Source organism: Diachasma alloeum, unplaced genomic scaffold, assembly GCF_001412515.2.
Source record: "Diachasma alloeum isolate Michigan unplaced genomic scaffold, Dall2.0 Dall_scaffold_00208, whole genome shotgun sequence".
NCBI lineage: Eukaryota > Metazoa > Arthropoda > Insecta > Hymenoptera > Braconidae > Diachasma > Diachasma alloeum.
In genome coordinates, this window is record NW_021680373.1 from 291788 (window position 1) to 311294 (window position 19507).

A 19507-nucleotide genomic window follows, 5' to 3' on the forward strand; every position below is an offset into this window, starting at 1 on the left:
AATTCTTAAATCCCTTAAAAATTCAGTGAAACTGTGTGATAAAAATTTCTGAGAATATAAAAACTTCTCAACAGTACAGCTAAACAAAATTTTTTAGTAGCCACTAGTAATTTCCAGAGTTATATGTTATGAATAATTTCAAAGAAACGTATCTCGAATTCTCATTTTTAAAAAAATAGCGAAAGATTAAAAATTGTAAATTTAAAAAAACCTTGGAAGAAATTCTATTCAGTTGAATTTTTTTAATCTCAAGTATAATACGTCTATTCCGCCATTAATTCTGGGAGACACTTCCCCAAATAATTCCCCCAATTCCCATATTTTCTCCCAAAATACGTGTAAATTACGTCATTCTTCATTCGCGCAAACTCCCCGAGACACCAACGGGTGTTCCTCAAGCAGCTCTTCAGCCCTCGTTGCACGCCTGTGCTTTGTACGAAGACAGAATTTCCTATGTATTTTCTACGATTTATTTTTCTACGTGTAAAGCATCACCCACGAGTGCTGAAGAACTGACAATTACCCTCCACTCCTCACTAAATTCACCCCCCAATCACTCCTCCCCATTAATTTTTTCCTTCGTCACTCGCGTGCGCCGAACGTGTAATTAGACCTAAAAAAATGTCTGAATGAACCTACGAATGACTCTGAGACTTAAAACTCTGCGTTCTGGAGAAAATTAATTGCAATTCGCTTGAGCTTGAGCACAAAAAAAAAACACAGAAAAACCTAGAGAATCCGATTTTAACCAGTCGATGAAACGTAACCAGTAACAATTAGCTGAATCATTTGTTTTCTAACATGAGGAGAAAAAATACCGAGTGTGAGAAATTTCTAAGGGCGAATGAACGAGGATAATTAGGCACACAATGTTGTTCGAAGGTAAAGGCCTAACGAATTATCCCCTCGCAATAACGGAATTAGAAAACCCTGTAAATAGGTGAAGTCATCTGTTCTCATCCTGTCAGACATTTCTTTCGAATTCATCACCAGAAAAAAACTGTGAAAAATTATCTTTTCGTGGCTGATAACCAGAGTAAAATGCACGTTGGAGAGCCTCAGGAGGGAATGATAACAAAAAAAAATATGATGAAAAATACTTGCCATACTAGTGTTATATGGAAAAAAAAATTAGTGATATTTGCGATAATAGATAGACTGAGCCATTAAGTAACGATACCTAGAGTGTAAAGGGGAATAACGAGGGGTGCCTCTGGGCCTGCATCCCACCGAATCGTTGAATCATCCGGACTAAAATTAAATATAATGGTTACACTGTTACAAAACTATTGAAATTTCAGGAGAATGGGAATGAATTTGCAATGACAACATGAATTAGTATCAAATTACGTTGAACTTTAATTTAAGGATATCGAAGGACTTTCGATATTTTATCTCCACTGAAATGATTTTATACTTTTGTAGTCGAACCTCAGAGCTTTCCTTTCATTTTAGAATAATTTTATTATTTAAACTTTGCAGGTTTGAATTTGAATCTCGATATTGAACCGTTAGAAAACATTTTAAAGATCTGAAAAAAATTAGAAAGTTTACGTTTGGAGGAAGATTGACGAAATAATTTAAAAATTGCAATTTTTTAAATGACGAGCATTTTTTATAAATAATTTATAGACGATCAATTCCCCACCATAATTATCATTTGATTGAAAATGGTTTAATCTGTAGTGTGTTCTGTACCAAACAGTAAAACCTCCTTGGATATCCTCAATTAAAAAATCAAGAATAAACTTACCTGATTTTTCTGATTTCTATGAATTTTCACGGAATACTTGACGTAAAATTCGCAATTTCCATTAAATTTTGAATGCAGAAACCCCTTGAAATTCTATTGAACCTACAATGTGATAAAAATGTCCAAAAAATCTACCAGAAATTTCATCTTCTAATTTTCAACAGTGTAAAACTGTAAAAACAAAGTAAAACCCATTATAATAATCTCTTGCAAGCTGCGATGCTGAACGATTCGGTACCCAACGACCGGTGAGAGTTATAAAAAAACCATGTGTTACGTTCAAGATAACGGCCGAGTATTAGTATTATTATTCATCAGCATTTGAGAAACAAGAGAAATTGAAATAAAATCCTATCACCGTTACTCATCTACCTCTTTTTAACGTCATGAAACAAAAAAAAAAATAATATCGATGAGTTGTAATGTTGCCTAATGTGGTGAAAGGGGATACGAATTGTCATCATTAATCGGCATTATTGGAAGGTAATTGTTGACTACGAATTGACGAAAATCATTGATTGATTGAGATAATTGGTAATGTTTTTAATACAAAGAAAATACCAAGATATATTTATTCTTATCGTTTTGGAGTGTAGCTGGACACCGACAGAGTTGTTGCATTGAAATACCATATATTTTAATTAAAATTGTTAATGCTTGATATTCTGGCGGACAATGCCAAGAGCTTCAGGGATACAAGAACCACTGATTAAATAAATGTCACTGTGGTTGAGAAGTTGTGACAATGTGCCGGTCGTAATGATGATATTTTTTATCGAAATAATAAATGAAACAAAAAAATAATAAGAAAAGTGCTCAGCGAGTTCCATTAACTCACACACTCACTCAAACTCACTCTACTCACTCGCAACATCTATTATAAAATATGTGCTTTATATAGTTTAACAAAATAAATAATTTGAAAAATACTTGTTGACTTTTATAAACACCCTGGGTACATGGGAATAGTTTGGCTTAATGACTGGGCTCGTTATTATGTAATTGACTATTCTGGGATGAGCAAGTCAGTGACTATACTGGCGTTGAGTATGTCACGTGGGCTGAGACCCTCCAATCTCAATTCGATCTCTCGTTCTAGTGCAATAGCCGCCTCGAGCAATTTGTCGTGCTTATTTCTCTCTGTCATTTCGAGAATTTCAGCCTTCAGGAGGTGGAGGATTATGTTTACTTGGGATGTCGACCTGCAGAAATGAGAAAAGTGTCAGAAGAGTTAGAAGTTGAGATATGAATTGGAAATTGAATTATTGAAAATTTCATAAAATGGACAATTCAAGTTGGGGATTCAAATTGATTGAGAAAGTTTATCTAAGATTATTCATATTTTTTCAACTCTCCGTAACAAAATTCCAAAAATTCTAATTTCAAATACACGCTTGGAAAGAAAATAAAAATTCCATGGACAATTTAGTAGAAACTGTGAATTCAATTTAGAAGGAAGAATCATGAAATTTCAAATTTCACTGAAAGTTCAGAATTTACCAACTTACTAGTGTCTTCAATAAATTGGAAATTCAAGAATATACTTACCTGAATGATTGAACTCATTGATTTTTCAGCAAATAGTGAATTTCAAATGACGAAATTTCTTGAAATTCCAGTGGAACGGACACTTGCTAAAAATTTCCACGTTGTATTTTGCAAAAATTAATGACAGAAATCAATCTTCTTCTCCAATTCTCAAAATAATTCGACTCTCGATAGAAAGAGTCAAGTTGGGGATTCAAATCAATTGAAAAAGTTCATCTACTTTGATAATTAATAATTACATTCAAATGCCCCTTGATTATTCATATTTTTCAAAGATTCTAATTCCAAAAATACACCATTAGAAAAAAAAACTTCATGGACCGTTAAGCAGTAATTTTGAGAAAAGCGGCATCAAATCCGATTTAGAAGGAAAGAATCATGAAATTGCAAATTTTACTGAAAATTCAATGTAATTCTAAACTTTTGAACAGCAGGAAATCTAGAATTTCCCAACTTAGTTGACTAATTTCCAATAAATCGAAAATTCAAGAATACATTCCTGTCAATTTTCATAGAGAGATCGATCTCATTGATTTTTTCATCAAATATTGAATGTCAAACGACGAAATTCCCTGAAATTCCAGTGAAACTGTCACTTGCCAAAAACTTAAAACCGTATTTTGCAAAAATGAGCGAGAGAACTCAATCTTCTTCCCCAATTCTCAAATTGATTCAGCTCTAAATTAAGTTTAGAATAAATAAACTTCGAAAAAAAGAACTAAGCAAAAGGAAATAGTACCTCGCAAAAATTCTCAACTTGACGTCGTCCTCCCCAAGTAGTATCTCAATGATGCAATGCCTGAACGTTCCGATATGCTTAGACACATGCACATCAGGAAAGATCTCGGTGAAGGCATTCTCCTCCATGAACCGCATGATTTTATCCCCGAGATCCTGCCCCAACGGGATGCTGACGATTTTCTCAACGGAAGCTGCCTTTATCGCCAGAATGCTCTTTTCAATAACCGCCGAATGTCTGGGTGTCATTGCCTTGTCAACGGCCTGCGCCGCGGACATCCGAAAGGTGTGGATTGGCGCCTGCAGATGAGACCCCCCGATATCATAGCTAATGACCCCATGACCCTCGACAATCTCCGAGTCCTCGAACATCGGCATATCGAGGACCACAGTGGCCACCGCATGTCCACCATCTGGACACAACTCGTCTATTCTCCTCGACAATGCCCCCTCGGTCATTTCCCAGAGGCACGTGACACCCTGCAACTCCCCCTGACCCTTTATCATCACGTACACAATCGGACTCGCCAGCACCCTGCAGACAAAACCCAGTAACGGAATTCAAGTTCTCTATCTTATCGGGGATTTTTTTTTTTCTCAACACCGAAGGATCAATGCGGATGGACGTCTTGCAGTGGTGATAGCGTGTGGGCGGGTGCGACAATGGCAATCACTCGTTTTTCGACACGTATTTTTTCATGATAAAAGTGTCTGCCGTCGTCGGAAAACGGAAGTCCGAGGGAATAAAAATGCGTGTTGGGAACATTTGGTGGGAATGGAGCATGGATTTCTGGTAAAGGGTTAGCCTTTAGTGACTTTGGTAACTGTTGTGTCACGTTGCCGCAGTTATTTCTCGGTCGGGTGAGCGGAGAGTTTAGGAATGAAATGGAGAAATGAAAGAGAACAGGTGAAACAGTTCTTTGAAGTAGATAAGATTTATCCATTTTCATTGAAATTTGAAAAATAACAGAAATGATATTCTAATAATTAAATTATTATTATTATATTATAATATAATAATAATAACTATTTAATTATAGATAATTATTGATAACTACTATTATCATTATTGTTATTGTTATTAATTATTATTTATAATTGAATAATAGCAATAACGGAATAATTGATGATATGGAATTGTCAATTGACTATTGAGCAAATATTTCTAAATCTCATAAAAGGCATTTTCGATTAGCCAAATAATCGTTAATCCTCCGAATTCAATTATTGACTGATGAAATAATTCGGTATTGGAATATTTAATTGATGATTAAATTAATAATTAAAAAATTGAGGAGAACTATTAACAATTGACTTGTTCAAAATTAAAGCTCCATTGAAAATTTATAATTATGCCGATGTCATTTTTTATTGGAAATTATCTCGACGAAGAGTCTTACGGAAAAATTTCAAGACTTTTTTTAAATTGAACCTTTGCAGAAAAAATTATCGATATTCTCTCTTACGGCCACTCCTTCAATTAATAAAAGAGAATTGACACGAATGAAATGGAACAGAATAGAAGAGTCGTCTTCTTCAATTGTTTTTATAAATTAGAAAATTTCGCAAGAACATTTCTCTGCAAAAAACGATGTGTTTAACATTTTCAAACATTTTTAATTCTTATCTAATATAAAAATATTTTTAGAAAGGGTAATTTTGAGAAGAATGTTTGGAGAAATTACCCGGGGGCATTCTCTCCCAAATTGTTCAATTCCCAAAATAAAAGACAATAAAAAAACTCGTATTATTTCCTCATACATCAACAAATATCCGATCTCTCCTCAATCAACAGACAAACAGTCAATTAATCCCCTCATAAATTCATAACTACCAACGACCCTGATTGCTCCCCCTTCCATTTATGAATAACCATCTCCAATCAGCGGAAACAAGTGAAATAATCATGGATCGATGCACAATCACTTCCCCCGTAATCACCATTTCCCGGATGCAAACAATTTTTCAAAGCCATCAATTTTTTCAATTTCTCCACCCATCCCCCTGCATTATTCACCGATTGTCGTGTCTCACGAGTCCATTAATCAAGAAAATAACAAATTCATCGTGGAATCCCCATTGAATGTTCAAAGTTGCGCAACGTGTCGAATATTAATGTCCACGAGACTCACCAGGAAGTGGCTTTTGAACATTGAAAAATGGCACTAGAGTAATTTTGCATGAGTCTGGTTTACAAGAGTCAACGCATCGTCTTGACAGATCGTAATGCCCGCCCAGATGTCTATGTTTAGGGCTCATGTCTCTCATCGTGTTAAATTTATTGCTATGCAATTTTCTCCCACTACCCGAGCCGTTTTTCCTTTTATCCTCCAGTCGTAAATGAGAATTAAATGGTTAGTTTTCTCTCGTCAATCTGGCAGTGTCCGGTTTTACGGCCTCTGGCTGGGCACCTTAATGAAGATGAAGTGATTCGCTCTCGATATTTCGGAGGCCCCGGGAATGGACTCGGTAACAAACTAATTCTGGCTATTGGTAATGCTCAATGGACCAGAATCCCAATTCTGCATTTGAATGATTATTCGAAGAATCCTGAACATCCGATTACTGTTCTGCTCTTAGTTTGGATGCCTGGGGCACTTGGAATTGCTCAGGGAGTTTACATTCCTTCAATTGTGCGGGGATCGTGGGGGATTTGGTGGAATCATTCAGGGGAATTCAAGAGTGGAGTTGTAAAATCAGGGGAATGATTTTTTACAGTTTAGGGAGTTATGATTCTCTGCTGAAAAATATTTGGTATTTTCTTAGAAAATCGGTTTGGTTGAAATTTAGGTGTTCACGAAAAATGATTCTTGACATTTTCCCTTGTTTTCGGAATGAATAGAGATTTACAAAGAAATTTAAACGAGTTGAAATCGATCAGAGATAAAAATTCATTCAACTTTGAGAGGAAATATCAAGAGTAATGGAACTGCGGTGGACAAAATTGAAACGGAAAAATGCCGCCCAACATTTTCGGCGAAACTCCACAGGAGTGGAGTTGTAGAATCAAACAAACGGGTTTTTACAGTTGAGCGAATTCTCCGAAATAAAAAACTCGTGACATTTTCCCCCGTTTCAGACAATTATTAGGAAATCTAAATCATTTAAAATGGAGCAAAGATTGAAAATTCGTGTGGTTGAAAAAAAAATCCTATTGATATTTTCTCCTAAAATTAGTAGTTCGCGAAATAAATTCAGAATAAAAAAATGTCAAAAGATTTCTCCATTTAAAATTTAATCCTCCGCAAAAAAAATTGACATTTTCTCTCGTTTCCAGAATAAACAGACAATTCGACAAAAACCCATTCGACTTTGAAAGGAAATCTCAAGATTGATAGAATTGCAATTGAAAAAACTCCAATAAAATAAATGTCTAACATCTCCTTCAAAACCCACTTGTTCCCAAGATAAGGAGAAACTAATAAAAGAAATTGCCGCAGTCTGAAATGAATGGAAGAATGAAAGAATACCCCTCCACTTCATAATCTCTTCCAACAGAAATATGAGAACGAACAGGACACAGCTATCCAATTGCAGACAAACGGAAACAGGAGTGGGTTTCAGGTCAAATATCGACTGTGTCAGCAGATGCGCATTCTAATCAATCCCGAGCTTGAGAAAAAAGATAGTAGAAGTGAAAACAAAAAGTTGGACAAATTTTTTTTCATCTTGAGAATGTTTTTGTCATATCTGGCCTTGATCCTTTATTGTTGATGGTGATGAGCATTCACTGTCTTCTTGGCGTGAGTCTGTGGGGGTATGCGCGTGCGCGGGTGGATGTGCAGTGGCAAATCGACCCGCGAAACGCATCTGACCAATCCCAACTGGAGAGGCGGTGGGTGAAGTATTGACACTTCAAACTGTTTTGATTGTTCTCGGTTTGTTTATTTTTCATAGTGAGAATGTTCATCGCGGATCAAGAAATTGTGATTGTGAAATAAAAGATTGATTCATCTCTAGAAATTAATTTGTGAATTTAGTCCTCGTTTTTCATTCGCGTATTTTTAATTTTAAGTTTTCTCAAATTTTATGCACTAATTCGATATATTTTTTTAATGAAAATTATCCAATTGAATGTTTTATGTAATTTATTGCCTCAATTCTTATTTTTAATTGTTGTTGACAAATAGACACTTTTTCATCAAAAAAGTTGATTGATTTCAATTCATTTTTCAATTGATGTTAATTATTCGTTTCAGTTCGGTTTCGTAACTATCTAGACTAATTCAACATCAATTATGATTGCCAAGAATATTCCCAGTGATGCGAAATAAAAATTCCACTGTTCTTTTAATAAATTTCTGGCTTAAATTCTGTTTTTCATTTACATAAACTTCTTTACAAGACAAACGCGGAATTGAATGGAATTTCCACAGAATAAATTAATCAATTTAAATTTAATTTTCAATTCACCTCATCTTTTTATTAAAGCTTTCCCGAAATTATTCGCATCAATTACTGTTCTTTAGCGTAAATAATCGTAATCATCATTTATCACCGTTTAAAAACTGTCAATGTAAACAACAAGCGTCAATACTTTTCACGTCAATACTCCGCCCTCGCCCCCCACCGCGATGCCATTGCTGTACCATTTGTGTGGGATTCGAGTGTGTTGGTATGCGCCGAAGTGTTTCGTTTTCGCGCTATGAGGAGCGACAGCGTCGGGGCGCCCGGCGTCGTTGATGGGTTACTCGGAAGTCCACTGGATTGTGAACAGTGCACCAGAGAATGCCGCCGTGAACGGATGCACCCTCGACATTTACCGTAAGCACAACAGCCACACGTGTTGAGCCCACATTCGTGTTGATTAGAGATAACCACCACTTGGTGATAACCGGAGTGATTACGAGTAACTGCAATTTTCGATTTTCGAGGGAGGGGAACGTTATCTCGCGGGATTTTCGGCGTTTTTCTCTGGGAAAAAGCCCGGGTGGAGCTGTGACGAGACGCCGTGTCGTCGGGGTAAATGATACTGTGATCAAACCCCTGCGTGTATGATAGGCGGAGGTGAGTGGTATAATTCGCAATTTATATTTTATTTCATTAGATGAATGCACCTCTCGTCACGGGAATTCGCCGTTTATTTCACGCTTGAGACACTCGAATAAAATGAAAAATAGATGGAAGGAAATCGAGAAATTGAGAGATTTTAAATTTGCGGGGGGTTTATTTCAAATGTAGGAAAATTTGCTAGAAAATAAGAGAAGAAATTTTTAAAATTCATCGCAAAATCGTTTAGGGAGATAAAAAGCGCTTCGTTGGTAATTGCCGGGGCAGAATGAGTCATTTTTCCGCAATTGTTGATGAATTTTGCCTGGATTTTCAATTCTATCATCAACAGCTCTGAATTTCTTCAAATTTTCAAATAAAAAGAATACTCGGGCAATACCAAATGGAGTTTTAGTAGAAAAATTGATGAAATTCGTTTCAAATCCGAAGAAATTTCACGTGAAATATTAAAAAATCATCTGTTCTGCCCCACAAATTATCAGGATTCAATAAGAATCACTGTTATGAGCTGAAAAAGATTTCGTCTCGAACTACCGGAGCAAAATCCCTAATCTTTTCACCAATTTTACATGGAATTTCCCGGAATTTTCAATGTTGATATCAAAAATTTTCAATTTCCTCGAGTTTTTACATAAAAAAAAATCTGCGAATAATAATAAATACAGTTTGCAAAGAAGAACAATATCCTTATTTAAAACCTTGATGGAATTCATTTTCAATCCCAACAAATTGCAGGCAAAATACTAAATAAATGGCCCATTTACTTTGAAAATGCAACAAAATTTAATTTAATGATATGAAAATCTTTTTGTCTGTAAATACTGGAGTAAAACCACTCGTCCTTCCTTAATTTTTAAATTAAGTTTCCCCGGTTTGTCAATATCTTCATCATTGATTTCAAATTCCTTCACATCCTCAAAATTATAAGTTTCATAAAAAAACGACTTTTATTAAATTGCAAAACACCACAAAATAAAAAAGTAAACGTTTTGCTCGCATGAATTAAAAACAGCATCTATTCAATTAATTTCTTGAGTTGCAATCCCATGTAAATTTTCAACAATCCCCCGCTGTCTGCAGCATGCATGAATAAATGAGTCTCGAGCGTCGCTGGTCTACACGACAAAAACTGACTTTTCCATGTGAAATGAACAAAAAAAAAGAGACAGAGACAGAAAAAGCTAAATTGATTTCCCATTTACGCCGGTATTCCTGCGGATTCTCTCTCCCAAAACTGTTTGCACGACAAGCGGATGAAGGAAATCGGACGGATCGACGAGTTCAATACCAAAAGAGAAATACGGATTCATTAGTCCGTGAAGAAATCTCGGTTACTTCCATTTCCCAGTGAATTCATCTCCCTTGCCAGCGTGTTTTCCGTAATTCTTGGAGTTGCAATTAAAATTATCTTATTTCATGGTAACTTGGGTCTGTTATTCTCGAGCCAATAAACTGCGATGAAACTCCGTTAGGAGAAGTTCTAGTTTTCATTGATAGCACTCGATTCTGGGGAGAATTGAGGAGGGGTTCTCATGGAATATTGCAATTTCTCACGCACTAAAGTATCTGAGTAATGATTGTAGATGCCAGTAAATTATCGAAAAGACTGGATACTTTATTAGCGGAAGAAACGGAAGGAAAATAGATAAGATCGTGAAATATTTAATTCTTGCGGTTTCTTCGAAGATATTCTAACCGTTTACATTCATAATTAAAAACTCCTCATTTCTGAGTCATTAACGGTAATGAGTGATGTTAGGGGAACATTTTAATAATTTGTTATTGAAAAAAAAATGTCGACAGCGGAAAAATCGACAATAAACAATCACGTCGAATTTTAATCATTCAAAACTAATTTTCTTCATTTGTTAAATGGTGAATTATCTCGAGAATAAGTTCTTCTAGGGGAAAAATGTTAGAAAAAATTCTTTTATGGAATTTTCGCGAGATATAAAAACGGTTTACAGGCATTTTCTCCCAGACCCACTCGTTTACGAGATGAATGTAGTTTCAAGAACATGTTTTATTCAAATTGACTTTTTTCACAACTTCCTTGATCTTTCAAAATCTTGTTAGATATGTAAATACCTTCATAACGAGTGATTTGAGGCGAGAATGTCGGAAAACAGTTCTTCAAATAAACAAACATGAATTTGATTGAAAAAACGATTCTTTCAATTGTCTAGTTTTATAGCGTAGACTCTCATCTTTCATTTCCAAATAAAAGTTCATGATAATTTGCAAAATTGACCGAGTTGACCCAATTATTAACATCTTGTTAAATGTGGAATTATTTAAATAATTAATCATTCTAGGGAAAAATGGCGAAGGCATTTTTCATTGGAATTTTACTTCTGTGGGATGAATGCAGAACTAACAATGCAATGTTCATTTTGCTAGACATTCATATATTCTCCACAAAAAAATTGCAATATTTTCCCCCAAAATCCGTCGCTCCTTAAAAAAACCTCGGAAAAAAAATTCTCCTCTTCACAACCTGACATTCCATTACTGTAGTCTCAGTTTCACCTTCATATTCTACTAGAATCAGCCGAGTATTCTCATTACCGCGCACTCTCACGCACTGAACAATCGTCATAATTACCCTTCACCAATCTCTCAAAACAAACTGAATATCCCACTCGAAGAAGCAAAAGAATAAAAAAAAATTAATGCACAAAAGAAAATAAAACAGACGATAATTCCCGTACTAAAAAATTCCGGAATTCATCCCATTGTTGAATTTATATGTCACTTTAACCACGTCCGTTGTACACCATATTTTTATTTATGAGTAAATTCTTTCACTCGCCCTCACGTGAGCCGTAAAGAAAATGATATGGGAAACAACTCACGTGGTAGCGGCGGGGGAGAAGGTGCACGAGACATTGTGCGATATTCATCGTACGGAATTAATTAACTCGGGTTTGCCGGTGGTATGGACACACAGTGAGGTGTATACCCGTGTTACAGAGGCGGATTGCACACTCGTTGACCGAGAGGAATCATACGGGGTTACGCAATTGTCAATTGCCATCTGGATCGACGTGTTGTTTTTTTTTCTCCTCTGTAACTTGATTATTCAACATGTGGGTAAACCTCGAGATAAACTAGATAAATATTTCCTTCAATTTGATGGAGATGCTATCCATCAGCAGGAAATATAAAAATTATAGTTGGGGAAGTGGAGATAATCATGAGGGAGTTGCAGACGTGAATAGATGGCGATTAGATGTGTTATGACTTCGAAGTTATTGTGTTGTGAAACGGAATAACAAGTTTTTTTTGCGGGTTTGGATGTTGAATTATTTTAATGGGGAGTTATTCCGGGGGGAATTGTTAGCAGGCATTTTTTGTTGGGAATTTAATAATTTTTTTGAAAAAAATCTCTCGATTTTTTCTCAAAATATGAGATGGTGGAGAATTCTTTTGATTTAAATCGACATTTTTACACATTCCGGCGTGAATTTTTCATCTCATTAATTTTTTTTCGGGGAAATTGTGATGAAACATTTTTTTTGGAAATTTAATGATTTTTCATAAAACGTCTCTTCATTTTTTTTTAATATGAGACAATGGGGACTATTTTTAGTTTGAGTTGACATTTATCATATCCTGATTCTATTTTGTGTCTTGTTACATATTAAAACATCGATAATAAGCGATTGAATGGGAAAATGTCAAGTGAAATTTATTATTGGAAATTGAATTCTTGATAAAAGTCACTTAATTTTGTTCTAGAACCATAAGAATTGGATTTATTCAGTAGTGAAAAGTAATAAAAAGATTTTTTACATTCTTTGGCCGTTGAATTGTGTTGTTATTAACGTCAATTTAATTATTTTCGAAGAAATCTGTTGATATTTCCTCAAAACATGAGATAATCGAGAATTAATAAATTAATGACTTTCCTTAATTTATCCAAAATTAACGAAAAAAATCAATTCGTTTTATTCCAAAATCACATGTTCCCGAAATTAACACGAGTTGCATTTGACTCATTACAGTTTCGCAATTGCGTGACAGAAAACAGTTACTCCTGATGAAAGTGATAACAAGTGATGACAAACTTCACACCCACTCACCCCCAACGAAACTAGAGACCTGTAATACAAGATTGACACAGTGACGAATTGGGTCATTAGTGTCGTAATTTACATGCGCATTAAATCAGATTTATCTATGCTAATTCCCGGGTCTCGTGCTTCCAGTGCGCTATGAGTACAGGAGAAAAAACAGCCACAGAGAGAAGATGACACCACGCCGACACGTCCTGGCGGGCATTCGCCGGACACTCCTCGCGGCTGCTGTACTTGCCATCGTCATTCTCGCATTATCGAGCCAGGACAGCAGTAGCAATACAGTGCAGTCATCGTTGGAAGTGAGTACAATAGTACAATTTCCCCCATGGAAATTCGATCAAAAGAAATCACCAATAATGGAGAAAATTCAGATGAATTTCATGAGATTTTTTATTTCGCAATTTAATTAATTTTATTTTGCAAGTGTTAATCTTAAATTGCAAGGCGTCTTCTTGTAGTTTTATGACATTTTGCTGTCAAAAGTGAATTTTTTATTCATCGAGACTACACGGAGGTAAATTGAGGAAAAATTACGGAAAAGCATGAGTAGTCGTGCAGCGAAATTCTGTTCTAGATTTTTCCGGGATTTTCCTGATTGCCAGCACAGAGAAACAAATGTTGTAGTGTTGAGGGATACTTAGGTAATTTTGAGAAATTGATCGTTCATTTTTAGGAATTTACACTGTCAAAAATTTTTGGGTGAAATTTCAAGAGATTTTGTATTTGTAAATTCAGAATTTCATGGAAAAATCAATGAGAACTGTAAATTTCAGTTCAATTATTCCCTAAAAATGAATATAAATGTGGAAAATTCTAGTGAATATATTCTTGACTTTTTCATTTATTCAAAATTCAGTAATCAAAAATTTCTAACAGTGTACCAGATTTGGCTGCATTATTTCACCATCTGTGTATCCCTCCCCACAAAATTCCGGACTGCAACCAAGCAAGTTCCCCACATCGAATTTCCCGCCAATTCACTAATAAATGTTCAAACACCCCATTATCCCCAGCGTCTCCCGAAAAACGGCCCTGTTAACCCCATATGCTCTTCCCAGAACCCCCGTAAATAGACTGAAATTCGACTTTAAAAAAACACGAGGAGTACAAACGACAGAAGACCCAGTGAAACTTTGCACAGTGAAAGCGCGTTGTGATTTTCACGAGCTGTTCAGTCTCTCCACTTCGTACACGTTGGGCGAGGATGAGCCTGGGAAGAGAGAGCGAGAGAGAAAGAGAGAGGCGAGAGAATATCTAAAAGTTTTCCCATCGCCCCTCACCCGTTCTCTCTTCGATTGGACCGTAAACTCATCGTAAAAAAGAAAACCGAGGGTTTCGTGTGCATACGACAAACCTCACCTCAAACGATTGGGATTGTTATGGATCCGGAGGAGAAAACCGCAGGGGGAATTGATTATGAAAAAGAATCTCTGTGTATTTTTCATCGCCATCAGGCAGACAGGGGAATTGAAAGATAATATTTGCAGTGGAATGTTACATTTACGTGGATAAAGTAGTATTTGAATTAGTTATTGGAATATTGATGGCGAATTGGTGATTCACAGTCATGGAATAGAACGGATAGAATACCTTTACATTTAAAGAAGATGTTTATCACATTTTAGTTTCACTGAAATTTCAAGAAATTTTGGAGTTGAAAATTCAGAATTTCACGGAAAAATCAATGAGACAGGTAAATATCTTCTCCAATTTTTGATTAATTGAAAATTTAGTGTCATTTGACTCTAAATATTCATGTTTTTATTGAGAATTCAAATACGTTGAAGAATTCTTGCCTCAATGCCACTTACAATTTTGGAAATTCATTGAATTTTCAGTGAAATATGCAATTTCATGGTCTTTTTTTTCTAATAGTGCAGTAGTTAAATAAGTTCAGAGAGGAAAAAACTGTTTGAAATTAATTGTTGCCTGCAGTAATCTGGAACAATTGAATTAAAATAAGAGATATAACAAATGGGACTAAATAGAACTGTTCAGTCTTTAATATCTTCCGCCTCAACGACACAATTTTGAAAGATCAGATCTCATTTTAAAGCTTGCAAAAATATCTTGAATAAAATGAGAAAAAAAATTAAATACGACTCTTCTCATTCAATTTCTCACTTTGATCAATAAAAAAAATCAATATTATAATTTTTCTAAACCAACACACATGGAACCACATTTCTGTAATTATTTTACGCAATTATTTTCCTACAGTTCTTTCATTATTAATTTTTCATTCCCAAGAAAACACAAAAAATCGTACGGAGAGAATACGAAAATTAACAATTCTGTTCATTAATTTAATTCAATTTAATTTCTCATTTGATGAAACGAAAATTCATTTTCGTTTCATTCATGTCTCAGAAACAACCAAGAAATCAATCGAACCGCACTTGTAAAACACCAGAAACGGAACAGGATATCTAATAATTTTTACCCGATTATTAATTCTTTTTTTTTCGTTTGTCATTCTCTGACGAACGGAGCAAAAGATTCCAAATAGCGCGAAAACCCCGTAAATTAATGATTCTATTCACCCATCAAGACTCCGGGTGTTCTGTAAGCGCCACACGAGATGATATTAGATTCCAAGTCTGACGAAAATAGCATCTGACTACTTGTAGACTTCACCAGCAGCCTCCCAATGTACTCGAGATTAATTAATCACTCGAGACCCGTCAAATCCTGCTGTTGAAGTAGCAAGGCGATTTTTCCCCTCTCGGGATACGACTCAATGAGAAATTCCCAGATGAGAGGGGGATTCCCATTCTGGGCAGCTCCTTTCACTTGTCCCTCACACCCCCCGGGCGGAGGCGACGTCTGTCAACGCCGGGAAAGAAAGGCTTGCATTTCGTTCCCCTCGCTTCCCATCGAATTCTCCAGTGCACGCTAACCCAAGAGGAAAGAGAAAGCGACTGACAGACCGAAAATAGACAGACAGACAGGCTCTGCCAAAAAATGTCGAACCGTTTAAATCGCAGTTAAAACATTAGAAATAAAAATAGGGTGAATCAATTCGACTGGGCGTCGACGAGGCGTTTGAGGGATGCGAAACGCTCGACAAACTCCAAAGCCTCGGCGTACTGTGAATGGCGGGTAAACGGTGAACCAAAAAGCTCGGTGTATCTGTCCTCGTCGCGCTTGCATCTGGCAAACTTCCAGACGCATTGCGGCAGGTGGTTCACTCAGGCCACCACTGGTATAGTAATTATTTTTCAAAAACACTCATTTGTATCAATTGATCCCATTAAGAGGTGTCAGGAGACATAGTCTAGATGGGTTCTCATAATGTTTGCGGAAGAAATAGAATGAGAGGTTTGGTAATTGGGGCTTTTGTCACGGCTGTTGAAAAAAATTATTCAATTTACTTTTTCTCTTTCAATTGCCTATTTCATATTGCTTTTAATTGTAGTTGTTTGGTTTAGAAATGTCTTGCATAATTTGTATTCAGTATTGGTTTTAGAGAGAAAGAAAAAATTGGACGACTTCTTATTTTTATAAATGACGATGATATGGGAGGGACTTGATGAGATTTAAAGTCCTATTTAATTAGAAAAAAAAAAAATGACATGAATTAATTTTTAATTTTAATTTTATTCATTATTTTTTTATTTTTAATTCTTAATTAACTCATGTCATTTTTTTTTCTACTCATTAAATTAATGAATTTATTTTTCGACGGACGTTCCATCACCAAAATTTCATGGCAAAAAATTCTTAATCAATATTGTTCATTTAAAAATTTTCTATTTCTGCATAGAGAATGACATTTCAAACGAGGAGTGTTTTTTGCCATTTGCCTCGGAAATCATCTGTTACAGAGTGATTTTCCTAAAAAGATTCCGAGGGCACATATTTTCTTTGGATTGAAAAACGTAATGTTTGCGAAGGAAATAGAGTGAGAGGGTTGTTAAGTGGTGCTTTTGATGGAAGTGATGGAGGCGATTAGTGTCACGTCTGTCGAAAAAATTAATTGAATCTATTTTTCTTTTCTTTTAATGACATAGTTCTCTGAATGGCGAGAATCGGTTGGAGCAGTTGTTTATTTTAGGAGTGTCTTACGTAACTTTCATTTACTATTGGCTTTCAAAAGAAAAAAAAATATACTGCATTACTATTCTGAGAAGTATAAAACCGGGGAGGCATTCCGCTATTTAAAGTATTAATTAATCGAAAAAAGAATCAATGGGAAAATGATTTTAAACGATTTACTCAAAAATTTCCTATTCCTTCGCCAATTAAATGAGTAATTACTCATAATAAATGATCAATTAAATATCCTTTGACATTTCTTCTGAAATTACTCATCATCGAGATAATTTTCTTTCGAAGCAATTTGAGTGGACACGTTTTCCCTGGATTTCCAGAATGTTTGCATAGAGAACAGATCAGAGGAATGTTAATTGGTGCATTCAGCGGAGTTTAATGAGTACAAGCGTTTATTTCAAAGGTGTCTTGGGCAACGTTCACTCACTCTTGAATTTAAACTACAAGAGAAATCTACATAAATTATCAAATTATAATTATAACAAAATAATTTTTTTACGCAGCAGATATTCGTTACTCAATTCATTATTTAATTAAAAAAAATTAAATATTATTCATTCGACAAATAAGTGTGAAAAAATAAAAAATTTTAGTGAAAAATTGTAAAATGAAAAATATTATCCATTCGACGATTCATTTATCACTTAACAATTTGTCATTCCTTCTCAATCTTAAATCCTTTGCAATAGAAAAAAATTGCAATCGCTATAAAAAATACACTTCCTTCAATGCCTCATTAAACTCGACCTTGCAACACGTTAGTGTAAACACGAGTCGCGCTCGAGGTTCTCCAGAAAGTCCGATAATCATATTTCCCCGGCAAAAAGACTCGCTGAATTTTTCTGAACTTTCCATCACCTCTCTATTTCTTGAGGATCCTTAAACTTCGAAAATTTATTATCTCTCATCACGCACAAGTCGTGTATCAGCGTGTACCGAGTAACGATGAAAAACCCCCCTGATTTTGACCATGCAACTCTTAGTGTGCATGACACTCTAGTCCACGACGATCAAAAGACATCACGGAAGGTCTTTTCTGCACGCGGTAGAAGCACAAGTTGGAAGTGGGTCGATCGATTCTCGGTGAAATCCCGTAGATCGACCTTTGCTCAACCCCAAAAAGGAATAAAAGATTCGATTCAACGCACGACATCTCCCTCTCTTGCGAGTGCCCTGGGCCAGCGGAAATGCCATGTGGAGTCGATAAAATCGGGTGATTGCTGGGTAATCATACCACTTTTTTCTAATGACACAGATGGACAGAGTCGATAAGTCGAGCTGGAAGACCCTGTAATCGAGTTCTTTGGCTTCGTGGAATACTCTCCCTATTGTTTTTCATCGGGGGTGTCTGTTGGGAGCGGTGGGAATGGTTATGTTCCGGAAAATAAAACGAAAGGGATTGAGAGAATTATCGATTTTATTGGAGATGTATCGCATGCGAATTGCGGAGGGGCAGAAGGGGATAAATCGCGTCGTTTGACTGAGAGGGGAGATAGTAGAATTTTTTAGAAGAGATTTTTGTACATTACACATTGGGATTTTGAAGTCAATTTAAGATCAGACAGTCATGGAATTTGTTGTTTAATTTTGAAATTTAAGAAGATTGAATTTTCTGTTTTCGGTGATAATTGATATCTCAATTTCATCTAGAATTCTCGAAGTCATTGTGAAAATTGAATAGCACATTGAATCGAATTTTTGCCAGAATTGTCAAGATTTTCAATCATTTTCAGCCTCACGTGGATCTGAAAATTGCAACTTCATACTCCAAAATTCAACTGATTATCCCGCAACAATTCGATTTGAGAGAGGAAAAATACTAAAATTTCAAGTTTCACTGGAATTTCAATTTTATTCCAAATTTTGCCCAGCAAGAAGATGAGATTTCTCAATCTCACTTGAATCTTAGAAAAGCAGAAACCCCCAAGCCAAAGAAAATATTCTCGACTTGAAAACCCAAACATTTTAAATTCAAGAGTAAAATTATGCTAGATTTCAAGAAACATTATTGTGAATTAAGCCTTCTTCATTTATCTTTCAAAAAATTGTGCAGGAAATTAATCCCGCAATTCTGACAAGCATTTTTGAAGAAATATTCTCGAGAAATCGAATCTTTTCTCCTCCCTCCCCACCGAAATTAGAGTTGACTCATCCCATTCTACCACTGCACGCCTACAAAATTTAATAATCATCAATTGGCGCCTATTAGCACCAAAACTCATTACTCACGTAACTACCATCACAGCTGGCCTTAACCTTTGGCATCAGTTGCAAAAACACGAAAATTGCATGCTCAGTAGGTAATACCCCCCCCCCCCCCTCC

General features: G+C 35.6%; 2 protein-coding genes across 6 annotated transcripts in view; one reads left to right on the top strand and one right to left on the bottom strand.

Moving 5' to 3' along the window:
* Positions 1–2308: 2308 nt before the first annotated feature.
* The window catches only part of LOC107036314, a 30601-nt gene continuing 13402 nt past the window's right edge, over positions 2309–19507 (bottom strand). Inside the window, exons 3-4 of the mRNA XM_015254202.1 lie at positions 4041–4574; positions 2309–2955 (exon numbers count right to left, since the gene is read on the bottom strand). Of these exons, the coding sequence (XP_015109688.1) occupies positions 2760–2955; positions 4041–4574 (730 nt within the window). The 3' untranslated portion in view covers positions 2309–2759. The remainder of the gene's footprint in view (positions 2956–4040; positions 4575–19507) is intronic.
* LOC107036313 (carbohydrate sulfotransferase 11) overlaps positions 8623–19507 on the top strand; it is a 17699-nt gene continuing 6814 nt past the window's right edge. The window contains exons 1-3 of one of the 5 annotated variants that reach the window (XM_015254200.1): positions 8730–8803; positions 8914–9046; positions 13261–13430. In XM_015254200.1, coding sequence (XP_015109686.1) covers positions 9034–9046; positions 13261–13430 — 183 coding nt within the window. In that variant the 5' untranslated portion in view covers positions 8730–8803; positions 8914–9033. Of the gene's footprint in view, positions 9047–12080; positions 12139–13260; positions 13431–19507 lie in introns of those variants that run through there. The other 4 variants (XM_015254197.1, XM_015254196.1, XM_015254199.1 and 1 more) reach the window with 4 other exon arrangements.